The following is a 17,290-nucleotide window of genomic DNA, read 5'->3' on the forward strand; positions in this document are numbered from 1 at the left end:
CATTGGTACATGCCACCTTGATGGGATTGAATTGGAATCCCCTGGTATGTTTCTAACTCTACCATTTGGGGCAAGTCAGCTTGAGCATGTCCCAAATTGTACATCTCTTCCCGCTCTTATTCCCACTCTTATATTTAACAGGGATCACATTTCAGTTAAATTTCAACACTTAAGAATAACTGTGTATTAATTACAGAATTAAACCAGTAGTATTAAGTAGAATAGACAAAAAAAATATGGAACGCTTCACGAATTTGCGTGTCATCCTTGCGCAGGGGCCATGCTAATCTCTGTATCGTTCCAATTTTAGTATATGTGCTGCCGAAGCAAGCACTGTCCTAACATTTTGAAATCTATACTTAGTTTTTTCATAATACACGTTTTCTGTGAACATTTTGATGACCCCTCAGATCATATGTCATTATTTATTAAGAAGCTAACAATCGGATTGCAATTTCAAACTTTAAATCTCTCACTGAGAAATTTAAGCAATTATGTCAATGTTTACAAGAGACTTCTGTGGACATTGTGAAAAATGCAGGGAAAAAAAATGGGCAGTGAAAGGCCGTTGTCCAGGTTTGGCTGCACACAGTCCAGAGGTTCCGGTCCTTTTCTGCCCATCCTCTCCCACCTTTGTCCCCCTCCCTACCCAGCACCTGACTTAAACTCAATATTTTTGTCCAAAGGGATGTAGCCTCTGTATCTACAATGATGACTAACAGACATAGCACAATAACTCATATGTGCATCACGTTTCAAACCATATCTGATCCTTTTTTGAGAGACCTCTTTGTTGGAAAGGTAAGGGGATAAAAGACACCCAGAAAGGAGGTAGGAAATATTGAAAAGGGAGTTTGTGCATTGCAGAGCAAATATTGTTCTTTGAATTTAATAGTTCAGATGACAAAAGGCAGCTTTGCTTTCTATGGGTTGTTGAATGCATCCTTTTTTGCAACCTCAGCTTCTATCTTCTCATGTGAAAATGAAGAGGACAAAAGTACTAAACAGGGCTGACATAGTGGTTCAGTGGGCTAAGCCACTCCCTGTGACACTGGCATCCCAGATCACAGCACCAGTTCAAGTCCAGCTGCTCCACTTCCAATTCAGCTCCCTACCGATGCACCTGGGAAAGCAATGGAATATAGCCCCTGTCATCCACATGGGAAACCAGGGTGGAGTTCCAGACTCCTGGTTTTGGCCCAGTCTAACCCTGGACATCACAATCATTTGGGGAGTGAACCCACAGATAAAGGATCTCTTTCCTTCTCTCTGCCTAGCTCTGTGTCACTCTGCCTTTGAAGTAAATAAATAAAAAATAAATACTTTTTAAAAACTACTTATCACATAGAGGGGTTTAGAGTATTAATTGAATTAATATTTATAAAGCCCATAGAACACTGCCTGGCAAAAATAGTAAGCAGTGTAAAACTGTTAGATGCTTCTATTATTTGCAATTTAGCCAAGGCTGTTGAGTTTTGTACAGAGTTCTACATGACTTTCTTCAGTGGAATGGTTTATTATGATCTTTTTATGAGAATAAGTATCTCAATTTTTTATTCTAAGTTCTTGCTCCCACAGGGCTAAGAATTCAAAGCAGAAGCATAACTACAGTGCCCTAATGAGAGCAGGATTTACTTAAAAGAGAGTGAATATACCCTCCTGTGATGAATATACTGTGGACAGTCTCACACAGAGAGATAGCTGTCATGAGTGGGTCAGAACTGCCTATGAGGAGAGAGTGTGGGAGGAGGCCAAAGCAAGACCCAGAAGCATGGTCCAGAAGCCAAGAAGAAGAAAGGGTTACTCCCACATTATCAGTCCCTTTTCTGAGGTAGGGTGCAGTGTGCTCTAATTCAATATACAAACAAGGCGGAGTTTGCGTGAGGTTTAGTGTACATGAGGCTTTTTGGGAGTTTCATGGTGCTTCCACGTAAGCCTTAGCTTCCAGGTGGCCATTGTGGTGTCTCCTTCCTGGCCCTGGATGAGAGGGGTGCCTCATGGGAAAATGTACACCCTGGAAAGAGAGATGGAGTGGCAATGCAGGGCTATGCAGTAATGTTGAGAAAATATTCCAGTTCAACTGTTCAGAGCTCATCTTTCTTCCTAGTTCCCCCATATCAGTCTCAATCTTTGTGATCCCCCATCCCCCCAAATTCATAAACTGCAATCCTAACCCACAAGCTGATGGTATTAGAATGGGGGTTGGGGGAGATGATCAGGCCCTGAGGGCGTTAGATCGCATGTAGGTTTCACTGCCTTTTAAGATGGGATGGAGGGAGCTTTCACCATGGAAGACACACAAGAAGCTGCCACCTGTGAACCAGGGAGTGAGCCCTCACCAGCACCCACACCTTGATCTTCCTGCCTCCAGCACTAAGAGAGGCATGTGCCCATTGTTCTATAATTCCAGGGTGTTTTGTTACTGCAGCCCCAGCACACCAAGACACAATGGTGATGCAGGTCTTCACTGGCCAGCTCAAGTTTTCTCTCCTGGCTACAGCTCCTGACATTTGGAGGTTGTTGACTCCTAGGAGGTGAGTTTCTTTCTGTTTTTGTTGTGGGCCGCCACGTCCAGTCTTCAGTTCTTTGTCCCAGGACGTGAAAGCTCTGGCTAAATCGTCTGCAGCACCACCCTCAGCCTTACGTAACGGCATTGGGAGCATTTCTCTGAGGGATTTGCTCAACTCCCCCAGTCAGTTGCCCAGGGAAACCTGCAGCTGATGTCACAAGGCATCACATTTCCAGCTCTCCCTCAAGTCCCTCTCCTGGTTGAGGCCAGGCCGGCCCTGCAATCATGTCGCCTCCCCTGAACGGCCGTGCCCAGAGCCTTACCCACTCCCAGCAATGTCTAAACTCAGGTATGTTGCGGTGGCGGCCACAGATCTCTTCCTTTCCTTTCCCCCCAGTGCACAGAGATGCCCGTTTCTCTAGAGCAGAGATACCCAATAAAAAGGAAAGAGAATAACTCTGCAGGATCAAAGGTTGTGTGAGGTTGCACTAGGCCTGGGAGATTTCAGAAGCAAGATTACAACACCTCTCTTCATGCCCTAAACACACCCACAAATCTCCACCTCCTGCTTTATCAGCCTGCTTCTGATTGTCTCAAAAGATAGCATTGCTGCTTCCGGGTTCTGTCCAAATGAAAGGCCAAGAAAACAAGACCACGGCACTGTTTCACTGTGGTCTGTTGATAGCTACAGAATAAGGTCACTTAACCATGTGCCTGCCATGGGGCCCCAGTGAAATAGCGCAGAGTGTAGCTCTTGGGCCCCAGTCAAACAGGACAAAGTGTAGCTCTCTCTCCCTGGCCTCCACAAAGCATAAATGTTCCAGCATATGCAAATCTGCAGATTATCATTATCTAGAGGCAGGCAGCTGAAAACCAGCAATAATCCTGTCTCACAAGTATATCAGGAAAGGAGCCTACGAGAGAAGCAAAAGCCAGCCTGCGTTGGCACTCTCAACCCCAGAGGGGTGTGTTTTACAGCTCTCCAGCCTGCCAGAGGACTTCAACTGTGACTCAGACCCCAGAAGGCAGCTACGGGAGCCATCACCGTGGCCCGGACGGAGCCAGCCATGACGAAGACCTTTACGTGCGTGTACCACTTCCTCGTTATGAACTGGTATATTTTCCTCAATTATTACATCGTACAGCAAGGAAAGAAATCCAAAGTCTTTCAAAGTGGTGGACAGTGGAAGTACTTGACGATCCTTAATCTGGTAAGTCCATACAGCCCCACCAGGAACTGATCTGTTTGTGTGTCATATCAGTGCATCTACACATACCATCTTTTGAGTCTATCAACTACCAAATTCCACTCCATAATTTGTCTTCCTTCATTAATTGTTCACAAGTTTTTGGCTTTCTCCTTTAGTTAAAAAGTCGCTCTGAGAAATCCAGTTTGGAACTTATTTGTAACTACATTTTTGTGCTGACTCATTGTTAAATGGTCTCATCTTGGGACTTTTCTCAAAGGAGCCCAAACGGGAGATGAAGCTAATGATTTCACCATGGGACTGACTACAAATGCAGGAGGATTTTGAACTTTGCTTGGGGAAGTCTGTGAAGAGAAGGCAGAGTGGCATATGTTGTGTAGGAAGTGTAATTTCCAATGGAGGAATAATGCCATTTTACAGCACACACAGACTAACAGATTTGTCTAAGAAAAGCAAACACATTTTGCCACGTTCAGCTCCCACTTCAATTTTTTAATGCTCAGTCTCCATTTTAAAAGACAAATCAACCAACTAAATGGCAAGTACACTTTTTCAACAGTTTAAAAACTAATACCTTAATTCCTTCTTGTCCTCCTAACCTTGCTGACCCCATTGTGGTGAATGAAGTGTGAATGAATGGGAGAAGAACAGATTTTTAAAAAGATATCTTGGGGATATTTAAAAAGTATTTTTCAAAAGCTAAAAATGGGACATATTTGGGAGTGATAATTAATGTTTGAGGCTCTTGATTAAAATGTAGGGTGTCATATAAGCATCTGACTTCAAAAACTGGCCATTCTACTCCTTGGCAATGATAGTCCTTGTTTGGTGAGCAGAGACAAACATATCCAGAAAAGCTGCCACTCTGGAGTGCTTGGGAGGCAGAGGGGAGAGAATTCAAGGTAAGGAGGGCTTGGGGTGTTTCTTCCTCCTCACTTGCCATTTGCTGGCTTCTTGATTTTCGCCTGAGAGTGCTAACTAAGCACTGAGCACAGCACTAGTGCAATGTTAAGTACCAAGGTCACTGCATATCTGGATGATAGAATTTTACAAAAACATCAACAGAAAACAAAGCAGAAAACGCTTTTGTAGAATAGTACCATTGTACAAACCAAACCAAACAACAACAAAGATTTGTATCTCTGTTGGCTTTTTATTGAACATGGGCAACCAAAGAGAGAAATGTCTGTAGCCAGGATTGGTGTTCCAATCGAATCCAGATTTCAGTGTGGATATCTACAAAAAGATTTATCACCACCCCCTGTACACCCGTCTCTGGCATCTTAATTCAACTCATCGGTCATGACCCAGAGCCTTCCTTTTCCAACAGAAAAGACTCTATTATCAGCGTTGCTATCATTTCCTGGCGTGAATTCCAGTTTTGCCTCCAAGCCTAATATTAGCGCTTTCCTTTGCCAGGGTTGTCCTTTCCCCTGTCTTACTGCCCCTCCCATCCCAAGCTCTCATTAATTTGCAGCTAGACGACCTCATCCTCTCTTTACTTTCCTCCCAGTGTTTAATCCTTCCCTCTGCTACTCAGATTAACCTTCCCAAAGCACTGGTTTGCATTTTTTGCTTTGTTTTGTTTTTGTTTGTCTTTTTTTTTTTTTCGGTATTCTGAACCTGCCCTTTTAAAGGTGTAGTTTGCTACTCAGGAAGCTACAATGGCTCCTTCCTGCCTTGCATAGCCAACCCTAGGACACCAACCTCAACGGTTTTATTTAAGAGCTCATCCCAGCGTCAGAACCCCTCTCCCTGGAAGGCCCATGTCATCAGTGCTGTTCCTGAGGCCTGCTGCTCTCTGAAAGACCCTCTGTCTTCACTACTTTGCTTCCTTCATAGACCACCTGAAATCCATATTCTCCCTAAAAATCTTCACCAGTCGACTCCAGCCTAGATTTGCCTTCCCTTCCTCTGATGTTAGAGCAGCTGTCAGTCTCCTTTATGTACAGTGTAGTTTCCTAACATGTGACTCTTAACAACCCTGTCAAACTCTAGAGGGCCCCAGAACTGTCAACCCTAACTGATTCTACACTTCTGCGTTGTATTTGTCACAACAGCAAGTGCAGGGAACGCACAGAGCAGGACCTCGGGGACTTGGTGTGTTGACTTGTCCCTAGTCTTTTCTTCACTTCTGAGCAATGCCTTCCTCCTGGCCCTGGGAATGAGCAGAGAGGGACTTACCTGTCATGACTTTCTCTCTGTTCTCAGTGAGCAGTCATCTTGAAAGTGGAACAAGCAGTCGTTCCCTATGTGACCAGGTGGGTTGAATGTATTCCAGGGGATTGATTTAAGGATGGATTTCAAATATGCTATTTAAGGTGAAAAGTTGGGCCTTCACATTTGTTAACTGTTGAGGTCTCATGGGCTGACTAATGGCTAAGTTTCCTACTAATTAATTAGTGTTAACTAATGACTAATTAGTGAACAGCTGTGTTGATCCAGCCACAGAGGCCTCCTAGCTAGCTGCAGCACTCAGGTATTTATGAACCTCTGCTTGGTAAAATTAGCATCAAACACTGCTCACCAGGAAATTCGTTAGCCTCTCCTCAAACGGATTTAGGCCTCCCCCCTTTTAAAAAATATTTATTTATCCATTTGAAAGGCAGAGTCACAGAGAGTGAGGGAGAGACACATACAGAAAGAAGTCTTCCACCCACTGGTTCATTCCTCAAATGGCTGCAATGGCTGGGGCTGGGAAAGCCCAAAACCCAGAGCAAAATGGGCCCAAATACTTGGTCCATCCTCCACTGCTTTCCCATGAATATTAGCAGGGAGCTGGATCAGAAGTGGAGCAGCCAGGACTCGAACTCATGTGGGATTCCAGCAGCAGCTTAGTGTACTGTGCCATGACACCTGCCCTTAGATCCTCCTTTTAAGAGCAAAGCCCATCTTCATGCATCGGGAACCTTTGCTCCCCTCCCTCCTGAAGCTATTCAAGGGAACACGGAAAGGAGCTGTGTTGGGCAGCTCCCTGGACTTGGGGTGCCAAAAAACTTGATCAATGAGCAATTCCTGACTAAGAGAGAAAGGATGGAGACAGGAGGTGAGAGCCTCTGTCTAATGAAATACTAAACAGACCCCTGGGAAGAGGAAGCCAATGCCCTATTGGGAGGGAGAGGTGGTTGTGTTCAGGAGCCCTGGACCCGCTCTCTGGGATGGGACCTCAGTTCCAGCACTTCCCGCCTCTGTGACCCTGGGCTAGGTAGTTCTTTGTGTCTTCCATTCCATATCGATCAAATAGAAAAAAGAGAAGTATCCAGCCACAGGGTTGCGGCCACCAAGGGTATATGATCCAACAGGTGGAACGGCCACAGAATGGGGTCAGCATGGTGTGAGCAAACTCACCCGTGATGGATAGAGATGTGCAGCAGGGAGGGTGTCATAGCAGAACATCAGAGCCTACACTGAGCACCAGGGTTGGTGGGTGAGGGATCCGGGCAGGTCACCCACCACCCTCAGGGCTTGTGACTATCTCTCTCCCCACACAGCATGCTCCCTCAGCTACAGATGTGGCTGCCCAGGTGGACAAGCTCCGGCAGTCAGAGCAGTCTCAAGGGGTAGAGTCTGCAGGTGCAATCAGAGACCTGCTGAATGGGGAAGGGGGAGCCCTTGAAGCTGACGTGGAGACCAAGCTGTGCACAGCCTCAGGTCGTTCTTATTAACTCAGGCCATCTAACACCTGTGTTCTCTCTGCTCCAGCCACTCCATTTCTACCCAGAGGCTGTCCCTGACCCTGGGGAGTACAAGATGTGGAGTGGGGAGCTCGGGGGTGCCTTCAGCTACCACAGTTTGCCATACAGAGTTTGTTCAGTTTGCTGGGGTTTGTTCTTTTTGAAAACAAGCTTTTGAGTGAGCCTGTGCTGACCTATATATCTCCTTCCTCTCTTATTCCCACTCCTATGTTTAACAGAGATCACTTTTCTGTTAATTTTTAAACACATAACAATGATTGTGTGTTGATTACAGAATTCAACCAGTGGTATTAAGGAGAGCAAACAGAGCAACAACAACAACAACAACAAAATACTAAAAGGAATAAAATAGTAAGTTGTTCCTTAACAGTCTAGGCAAGGGCTGATCATGTCATTGTCTCTCATAGTGTCCATTTCACTTCAATGGGTATCATTTTAGATGCTCATTTAGTTGCCATCGATCAGGGAGAACATATGATATTTGTCCCTTTTGGACTGGCTTATTTCACTCAGCATGATATTTTCCAGCTTCCTCCATTTTGTTGTAAATGCCCGGATTTCATTGTTTTTTACTGCTGTATAGTGTTCCATAGAGTACATATCCCATAGTTTCTTTATCCAGTCATCCGATGATGGACATTTAGGTTGCTTGGTCTTAGCTATTGTGAATTGAGCTGCAACAAATATTGAGGTGCAAATGGCTCTTTTTCTCTCCCCTTTAATTCCATTTGGGTAAATTCCAAGGAGTGGGATGGCTGGGTCCTGTGGTAGTGCTACATTCAGGTTTCTCAGGACTCTCCAAACTGTCTTCCATAGTGGCTTTACCAGTTTGCATTCCCACCAACAGTGGATTAGTGTCCCTTTTTCCCCACATACTCGCCAGCATCTGTTGTTGGTTGATTTCTGTATTTAAGCCAATCTAACCGGAGAGAGGTGAAACCTCATTGTAGTTTTGATCTGCATTTCCCTGATGGCTAGGGATCCTGAGCATTTTTTCATGTGTTTGTTGGCCATTTGGATTTCCTCTTTTAAAAAATGTCTGTTAAGGCCCTTGGCCCATTTTTTTTTATTGGGTTGTTTGTTTTGATTCTGTGGTGTTTCTTGATCATTGGGTAGATTCTAGTTGTTAATCCTTTATCTGTTGTGTAGTTTGCGAATAACGTCTCCCATTGGTTGCCTCTTCACTTTCCTGTTTCCTTTGCTGTAAAGAAACTTTTCAATTTGAGGTAATCCCATTTGTTTATTTTATCTTTTATTACCTGTGCCTCTGGGGTCTTCTCCAGGAATTCTTCGCCTGTTCCAATATCTTGGAGAGTTTCCCCTATGCTCTCAATTAGTTTCATGGTGTCGTGGCATATCTCTAGTTCTTTGATCCATGTTGAGTGGATTTTTGTATAAGGTGTAAGGTAGGGGTCTTGCCTCATACTTCAACATGTGGATATCCAGTTTTCCCAACACCATTTGTTGAAGAGACTGTCCTTGTTCCAGGGGTTGGTTTTAGGTCCTTTGTCAAATATGAGTTGGTTATAGATGTTTGGATTGATCTCCAGTGTTTCTATTCTGTTCCATTGGTCTATCCATCTGTTTTTGTAACAGTACCAGGTTGTTTTGATTATAACTGCCCTGTAGTATGTCTTGAAGTCTGCAATTGTGATGCCTCCAGCCTTGTTTTTATTGTAAAGGATTGCTTTAGCTATTCTCAGTCTCCTGTTTCTCCATATGAATTTCAGCATCGTTTTTTCTAGGTCTTTGAAGAATGACTTTGGTATTTTGATTGGTATTGCATTAAACTTGTAAATTGCTTTTGGGAGAATGGACATTTTGATGATATTGATTCTTTCAATCCATGAGCATGGCAGGTTTTTCCTTTTGTGTGTGTGTGTGTGTGGTCTTCTATTTCTTTCTTTAGTGTATTGTAATTTTCATCATAGAGGTCTTTGACATCCTTGGTTAAATTTATTCCAAGGTACTTTATTGTTTTTGTGGCTATTGTGAATGGGATTGATCTTAGAAGTTCTTCCTCGGCCACGGCATTATCTGTGTATACAAAGGCTATTGATTTCTGAGCGTTGACTTTGTATCCTGCTACTTTACCAAACTCTTCTGTGAGTTCCAATAGTCTGTTATAGGAATTTATTGGGTCCCCTATATATAGTATCATGTCATCTGCAAATAGGGATAGTTTAACTTCCTCCTTTCCCATTTGTATCCCTTTAATTTCTTTTTCTTGCCTGATGGCCCTGGCTAACACTTCTAGGACTATAGTGAATAGCAATGGTGAGAGTGGGCATCCCTGTCTCGTGCCAGTTTTCAATGGAAATGCCTCCAACTTTTCCCCATTCAATATGATGCTGTCCATTGGTTTATCTTAAAGGTGGAACTAGAAATGTGCCAGGGGATTTCAACCCAATCTCATCAAGGAGGCATGTACCAATGCCAGTGCACTTGGTAAAGTGATAAGTATAAGTACACAACCGATCAAAAAGATAGGGTAAGTGTCGAAGAGATTTTACTAACAAGACCAGTGTAAGCAAATAATGAAGGATAGAATTAAAAGGGAGAGAATGATCCTGTGGGGGAAGCAGGACACACAGCAGACTCATAGAATAGCAAACGCCCAAAACAGCACTCCGGCCTCAGAATCAACCCTGGGGGCATTCGGATCTGGCTAAAAGGCCCATGAGAGTCTCACAGGAATGGGAAGCCACAACACAGTGGCAAAAGCAATCTAAATGAAAGATCCTGGTGAACAAGACCCCAGCGGAAGGAATAGGCCATCAAGGAGGGAGGCGCCTTTCTCTGGAGAGAGGAAGGAACCTCCACTGTGATACGGCCTTGACTAAACAAGTTCAGAGTTGGTGAACTCAAGGGGCTTCCATAGCCTAGACAGCTCATAGCAAGAGTCTCAGGGGATTGCTGATGCCATAAATAAGAGTGCCAATTGTTAAATCAACAACGGGAGTCACTGGGTACAGGCTCCCCATGTAGGATCTCTGTCCTTAATGTGTTTTACTATGAAACTTAAAAACAACACTACCAGTCGAACAATACCCTATACCTTGAGCAGTTGTGTGAGTGCAGTCTGTTGAAATCTTTACTTAGTATATACTAAGTTGATCTTCTGTATATGAAGGTAATTGAAAATGAAACATGATGAAGGGTGGGATGGGAGAGGGAGTGGGAGAAGGAAGGGGGGCCGTGGGAGGGAGGGAGGTTGGGGGGGAAAGCCACAACAATACAAAAGTTGCACTTTGTAAATTCACATTTATTAAATAATAATAATAAAAAAAGGAAAACAAGCTTTTGGACTGGCTCTGTGGCTCACTAGGCTAATCCTCCGCCTGCGGTGCCGGCACCCTGGGTTCTAGTCCTGGTCGGGGCACCAGATTCTGTCCCCGTTGCTCCTCTTCCAGGCCAGCTCTCTGCTGTGGCCAGGGAGTGCAGTGGAGGATGGCCCAAGTGCTTGGGCCCTGCACCTGCATGGGAAACCAGGAGGAAGCACCTGGCTCCTGGCTTCGGATTGGCATGGCACACCGGCCGCAACACGCCGACGGTAGCGGCCATTTGGGGGGTGAACCAACGGAAAAAGGAAAACCTTTCTTTCTGTCTCTCTCTCTCTCACTGTCTAACTCTGCTTGTCAAAAAAAATTTTTTAATTAGAAAAAAAAAAAAAGAAAACAAGCTTTCTTCCTAACCATGGTCAGAAATGATGTCTCCTAACAGGGATTTCCAGGGGGTCCCTGCTTCACTTCCCCTGTACCCCTTCACTGACAGAAACATGGCCTTCCCCTCCCTTCTCCATAAGGCTTCTCATGCCTTGAGTGGTTATGACATCATTCTCCTCAAACTTTGTGATGACATCATGACATTATCAACAGAGTTCCCCAGGGGAAGAGAGGTCCCAGGAGCCCCTCCACTGGGCCAAACTCCAAGACAGTTTGAGGAGATGGGGCTCCTTTTGTGTCACTGCACCCACTTCAGGACTTGGGGACAAGCAGTCATCCATCCTGTCCATCATCAGGTTGACGTGTTCATATTCGTCTGTGGAATTCTCAGGCTCAACAAAGTCAGAAATACACTTGACTTCTTCTGCCTTATGCTTAAGCCCACAGAGTACAGCTCCCAGGTATCTGAAAGGAAAAGGGTTAATGAAACCACAGGGATAGGCATCACCAGTGTCCAAAATGAAACAGCTCTGACTGAGCCACCATGACAGGTGTAAGGCTGCCACAAAACGCACCAAACACCGGAGTTGGAGGAGAGGTTTATTGTCTGTGGGGGAAGCCCAAAAGACTGGGGGAAGAGGGCAAGAGGGTAAGAGAGAGGAGGAGCACCTGAGAGACAGAGAGATCAGTGAGAGCACCTGTTTGGGAACAGGTCCTCTTGAACCTTTCCTGGCGATCAGGCAGGGAAGTAGGAGCAGCAAATCCCATTAGGATGGGGGTGGGGCTGGGGGGCCACCTGGCTTCCAGCAATGGCGGCAGGGGCTAGAGCCTAGGATGGTGTCCGGGGTGTGGATCGCGCCATAGGTAAGACTGCATCATTTTACTAATAATAGGTTTTGGTGATTTTTTGTTGTTACTGGTGTTTTTTTTTTTTTTTCTGCAGTTTTACAACTTCAATCAGTTCTCATCCACATTAACTGTAGATTTTTGAAAGTAGTGACAGGTACATAGGTAACCAAAGAGTAGAGCTTGTTTGGTGAATCTTCATTCTCATTGCATTTTCTGGACAATCTCACGTGGATGCGGTATGGTGTTCCTTATTCCTTTGGCCTAGATGGCTTTGCTGAGCCTGGTATCAATGCACACATCTGGAGTTCCGATCTCCTTCATGGCAAACTTCCAGGTCTCTCTGAGTGCCCGAGGGGCATGCTTCCTGAAGCCTGCTCCCTGGATGCCTTTGTGAATGTTGGTGGTGCACCCCCCGGGTCACCATTTGGTTGATGGCAGAATGGCTATTCTTCTTGCCACCCTTCTTTGCAGTCACCGTCTTGTAGGGCCCAGTTGGAAAGGAAGTCTGGTAGCTTTTGTACACACAGTAGTGAGAGCAGGGCTTGAAGGCTGAGCTCTGCGTTCATCTGCTGTGTGATCTTGGGTGATCTACTCACTTTTCTGTGCATCAGTCTCCTTCTGGGTAGTGGCTACTGCAGGGAGGCACCCAGACCAGCTCAGCCTTCCTAGCCCCAGTGTACTCATTTCCCAGCTATTAGGAGGAACATGTTGGCTACTGATGGCTCATGGCTGATGTCCCCACCCCAGGAGGCCCTCAGAAGAGGGGAGCTGCCTCGCCAAGGGTTAGGCTTCTTGCTGGTTTTGCTGCATCCAAGACTAGTTGATATGGGGTACGAAGCCCTGCTCTGGGACACATTTGCAGAGCCAGCTCAGTTCCAGGACTCCTCCTGGAATAAGTGGATTCTATGCAGCTGAACTGCTCTCAGCTCCCCCATCCCCCAATCTCCCTCCTCCCCTCCCTCCTCCTCCTCGTGGAAGCTCTGAGGACATTCCTCAATGCACATCTTGCAAGCACATTTTGGGATTGTCAGATTCTGTCCCTCAAACCTGATTGTCATTGTGTAAAATAGTAAACATAAAGACCGTAAACCTGCTACCTTCTCCTCATCTGCATCCTCATCTGGTTTACTCCCCCAAATGCTGGCAACAGCAAGTTCTGGACTAGGTAGAAGCCATGAGCTGGAAACTCCATTCTATGGCAGAGTCCCAATTACTCAGGCCATCTTCTGCTGCCTTCCCAGGCACCTTATCAGGAACTGGATTGAAAGCAGACCAGCTAGGGCTCAAACTGGCCCTCTCATATGGGATGCCAGTGTTTCCAGGTGTGGCTTAGTCTGCTGCACCACAATGCCAGCCATGGGAAATGGGTGTCTTAACGTATGTGTTAACTTCCAGTCCAAACACCCACCCCTGGCCAGCCGCTCCAATATTTCTTCCTTCTAACCTGTCTCTTGATGTTCTTGGTCTCATTTTTTTCCTCCTCATTATTGCATATTTTATTCACATTATTTTCCCTCTGATCTTTAATTCACTCTTTTACTCTCTCTTACTTAAGCTAAATGCACATGTATGATGACTAAAATAGTGTGAGGATACTACACAAAGTGCACAAAAAAGTGGAACTAAAATATTCACTTTCAAACAAATATTAAGATTTATTTATTTGAGAGAGTTGCCGAAAGGCAGAAAGGGAGAGGGAGAGACAGAGAGAGAGAGGTCTTCCATCTGCTGGTTCACTCCCCAAATGACCGCAATAGTCAGAGCTGAGTCATTCTGAAGCCAGGAGCCAGGAGCTTCTTTTGGGTCTCTCAGTTGGGTGCAGAGGCCCAAGAAAATGGGCTGCCCTCCACTGCTTTCCCAGGCCATTATTAGAGAGCTAGATCAGAAGAGGAGCAATATGGGATGCTGCCGCCATAGGCAGAAGCTGAACCAACTATGCCACAGCACTGGCCCCTCCTGCAAACATTTTTCTAATCCACGTGAAGCTTTTTTGCAATACACATTCCCACACACTTTTCCATGAACCCTCCCCTATTACATGTGTCTGCCTTCAGCCTGTCCAAACAGTGCCGTGTGACATAAAAGGCTCATCACAGCTCATCCTCATCTGCCCTTTGATTCAGGAATAGTGTTCTCCATGCAGAAATTTCACTATGTGGAGGGAGAGGAATAAGAAAGTCCCATCCTGCCTGAATCAGGCTCAGAGACCTCAGCTGGGCGTTGGGTGAGTTGACTCATCCAGCGAGAGCCGTAACATCTTGATGCAGAAATGTGTGGAATCTCCCTCTTTGGAATTACTTTTTAAATGGGAGAAATTCTCATTTCCTGGGGTAGTTTAAGAGGGCTGTGACAAAAGGCAGGGGAATAAACTTGATGGCTTAGAAAGGGTAAGGAGCCGTAATTTCAAGTTGGTTTTTGTTTTGTTTTGTTTTTTTTTTTTTTTTGGTGGCTCTGTAAAGACACATAGCTGTAAAAACCGTATGGTTCCTTAAATTGCATTAGTTATAAACATGTAAATTCAGCTCTGGTGCACGCAGGTGGTAATTTGTTAGCTAGCAACGGAAAGGAAAGACAGCTAACGGATTTAGAACTGTGTTCAGGAAAAGACTCAGAACACTCAACTGCCACAGAATTGGGGAAGAACCAGTAGAAAAGACAAACCAGAGAGCAGCAGCTGAGAAGTAAGCTTTGAACAAGAAGGTAGCCTGAAATCTGCTTCCTGGGGCAGCCAGAAAGGTGAGCATGGCTAGTGACAGGGGTTCTGCTGCAAGATTCTCCGGGGACGACCAGTTGTTGCTGTCACCATCTAAGGTTACTGTGTGGCTTACTGGGCTGCAGTGACAAAGCACCGCAGACCAGCTGGCTTAAACAACCGAGCTTGGTTCTCTCACAGTTCCAGGTGCTGGAGGTCTGTGGTTAAAACGTGGCAGGGTTGGTTTCATCCGAGACCTCTCTCTCTGACTTAACAGACACCTGCCTTCTCCCTGTGTTGTCACAGTGTTTGTTCTGTGTGTGCGTCCTCATCCCTTCCTACAAGGACATCAGTCCTGTTAGATTTGAGCCCATCTAATGGTCTCATTTAATATAATTCCCTCTTTAAAGAGTCTATCGCAGGGATCAGTGTTGTGACACAGTGGATAAACTGCTGCCTGCGATACTGGCATCATATATGGATACCAGTTCAAGTCCCAGCTGCTCCATTTCCAATCTCTCTCCCTGCTAATGCACCTGGGAAAGCAGTGGAGCATGGCCTAAGTGCTTGGGCCCCTGCACCCATGTGGGAGACGCAGAAGGCAGCTCCTTGGCTCTTGGCTGTGGCCTGGCTCAGCCCTGGCCATTGTGGCTATTTGGAGAGAGTGAACCAGCAAATGGAAGATCTCTCTCTCTTTCTCTCTCTGACTTTCAAACTAAATAAATAAATCTTAAAAAAAAAAAAAAAAAAACAAACTTACCTTCAAATACAGTCACGTTGTGAGGCACTGAGTTCGGGACCTCAAAGTATAAATTTGTTTGGGCGGGGGGGGGGGTGTGGGGGGGACACTAAACAGCTCCTATGTTTCCTCCTGTGTGTCCTTCCTGTGTGTCTTTGAACAACCTCACATGTGCTGACCTTGGAGAATGGGCAGACCGCTCCCCGCTTGAATGGGCTGACCCTACCCTGCCTTTCACAGCCTCCCCATGGAGCCCAGGGCTCCTCCCCCTGCAATCCAGCCCCAAGGGCTCCTCTATGCCCAGCCCTTGCCTGTGTCTTTCTCCTGGCAACTCCCTAGCCCCTCCCTCTGAGCGTCTGTGTGGGGCTGCCCCACGTGGTCCTCGTTGATACAGATATCGGTATGTCAGTGTTGAGTCACCGCAGCAGCGACCAGGCTGCCTCGCGCCCCTCGTCAGCATCTGAGATGGCCCAGGAAGCAGCGTGGGAGCCGCAGGTGGGCGAGGCGGGGCGAGGTGATCGGCAAATTCGCAGTGGGGAGCCCATTCCTGCTGATGGAGGAGAGCCCTGGAGGGTCTGGGTCATGGGCTCCTTGCCTCCATCTGATTTCCATCTCCTGCCACTGGGAGAGACAGAGAAAGTCAGGACGCGCCTGACTCATCCTGACTCCAGGAAGCTAAGGCCAAGTCACACGGACGTCACACGTGGGCAGAGACTGCCTCTCCCCGAGGAGGGAAGCCCTGGCACGTGCTCAGGGCGTGATTAACCGCTGCCCTAGTGGAACAGGGCAGGCCTTTTGCCCGGAGCCCAGGCTCAAAGCCTGCTTAGCCTAAGGAAAGCAGGGGCCTCTGTGGGCTGAGCTGTTGGGTTGAAATCTGGGGTGGGGTGAGAGCTGTTGGGGCGGGAGCAGAAATGGGAGGAAGTCTTCCTGACACCCTCATGCAAATGACTGTGCGTCCAAATCTGCAGGCCCCAGGGACTGGATGTCAAAAGCACCAACAGTAATGAGACTGCTGGTGGGGGGCGGAGGAGAGCGACCCCTGTTGGCATTTAACACTGTTGCCTGGCCCCTCCCTGAAATCCTCTCTTCCTGTGTGTGTGACACCGCCTCCTTTAAGCACCAGGATTTCTTGTCCAGCCCTGGTTTTCTGCCACCTGATGGTTCCGGACCACCGTCTCTGCCCTTTCTCCTCCTGTCCCTTGCTTGAGAGCATGTCCCCAGCCCCTGCTTCCCGCTACTGCTCTCGTCCCCCCCGCCCCCATCTCTGCCCAGCAGCCTGACCCCACCACCAGGCTTCAGCCACCTCCATCTCCCCAGCTCCTCTTGTCTTGAGACTGCCAGGTCTGAACTTCCCAAAGGCAAGTTCATTTATGCAGGTGGTTCTCAACTTCAGCTGCCGAGAGTTAGAATCACCTGGGAGGAATTAAAAAATGCAAAAGCCTAAGCCACACTCCCAGGCCCATTAAATTAGAATCTCTGGGAGTGGGAATCAGACATCCGTATTTTTTTAAACTGTTCTCAATTCTCCCACCTGGGGGTAACTGTATATTATTTCTTAAAATTTATGTATTTATTTAAGAGGCAGAGAAACAGTGCAGGGTGGGGAGTGAGAGAGCAGAGAGATCTTCCATCCTCTGAGTCACTCAAGTGCCCAAAAAGCAGGGGCTGGGCTGAGCTTGAAGCCAGGGACCGGGAACCCGGTCCAGGTCTCCATTATGGTGATTGTAAGGATCCAGGTACTCAGCCATCACCTGCTGCCTCCTAGAGTCTGCATTAGCAGGAAGCTGGAATCAGGAGCCAGGGTTGGGCATCAGTCCCACAGTGGGACCCCTGTGTCTCAGCTGGTAGGCCCAATGCCTGCCCCTAATGATCTCTCTTCAGATCTCCTACAGTGCTTTATCTGAACTGTTCTGAGGAACCAGGTAGTTGATAG

The 17,290-nt window shown here is 46.6% G+C and overlaps 1 protein-coding gene, 1 non-coding gene and 1 pseudogene across 9 annotated transcripts in view; 1 reads left to right on the forward strand and 2 right to left on the reverse strand.

Annotated features, from left to right (window-relative positions):
- Positions 1-230: 230 nt before the first annotated feature.
- LOC127493312 (U6 spliceosomal RNA) lies at positions 231-334 on the reverse strand. The gene has a single exon (XR_007923371.2). It is a non-coding gene; the product is annotated as a U6 spliceosomal RNA (small nuclear RNA).
- Positions 335-2,721: 2,387 nt separating this feature from the next.
- The window catches only part of ADTRP (androgen dependent TFPI regulating protein), a 70,013-nt gene continuing 55,444 nt past the window's right edge, over positions 2,722-17,290 (forward strand). For 4 of the 8 annotated variants that reach the window (XM_051855116.2, XM_051855115.2, XM_051855117.2 and 1 more), the window contains exon 1: positions 11,104-11,538. In XM_051855116.2, coding sequence (XP_051711076.2) covers positions 11,119-11,538 — 420 coding nt within the window. In that variant the 5' untranslated portion in view covers positions 11,104-11,118. Of the gene's footprint in view, positions 2,859-3,487; positions 3,721-11,103; positions 11,539-15,614; positions 15,853-17,290 lie in introns of those variants that run through there. The other 4 variants (XM_002714177.5, XM_017344905.3, XM_070074408.1 and 1 more) reach the window with 3 other exon arrangements.
- On the reverse strand, positions 12,003-12,930 carry LOC108177308 (large ribosomal subunit protein eL31-like; annotated as a pseudogene).

The sequence above is a fragment of the Oryctolagus cuniculus genome, chromosome 5 (assembly GCF_964237555.1).
Source record: "Oryctolagus cuniculus chromosome 5, mOryCun1.1, whole genome shotgun sequence".
Classification (NCBI taxonomy): Eukaryota; Metazoa; Chordata; class Mammalia; order Lagomorpha; family Leporidae; genus Oryctolagus; species Oryctolagus cuniculus.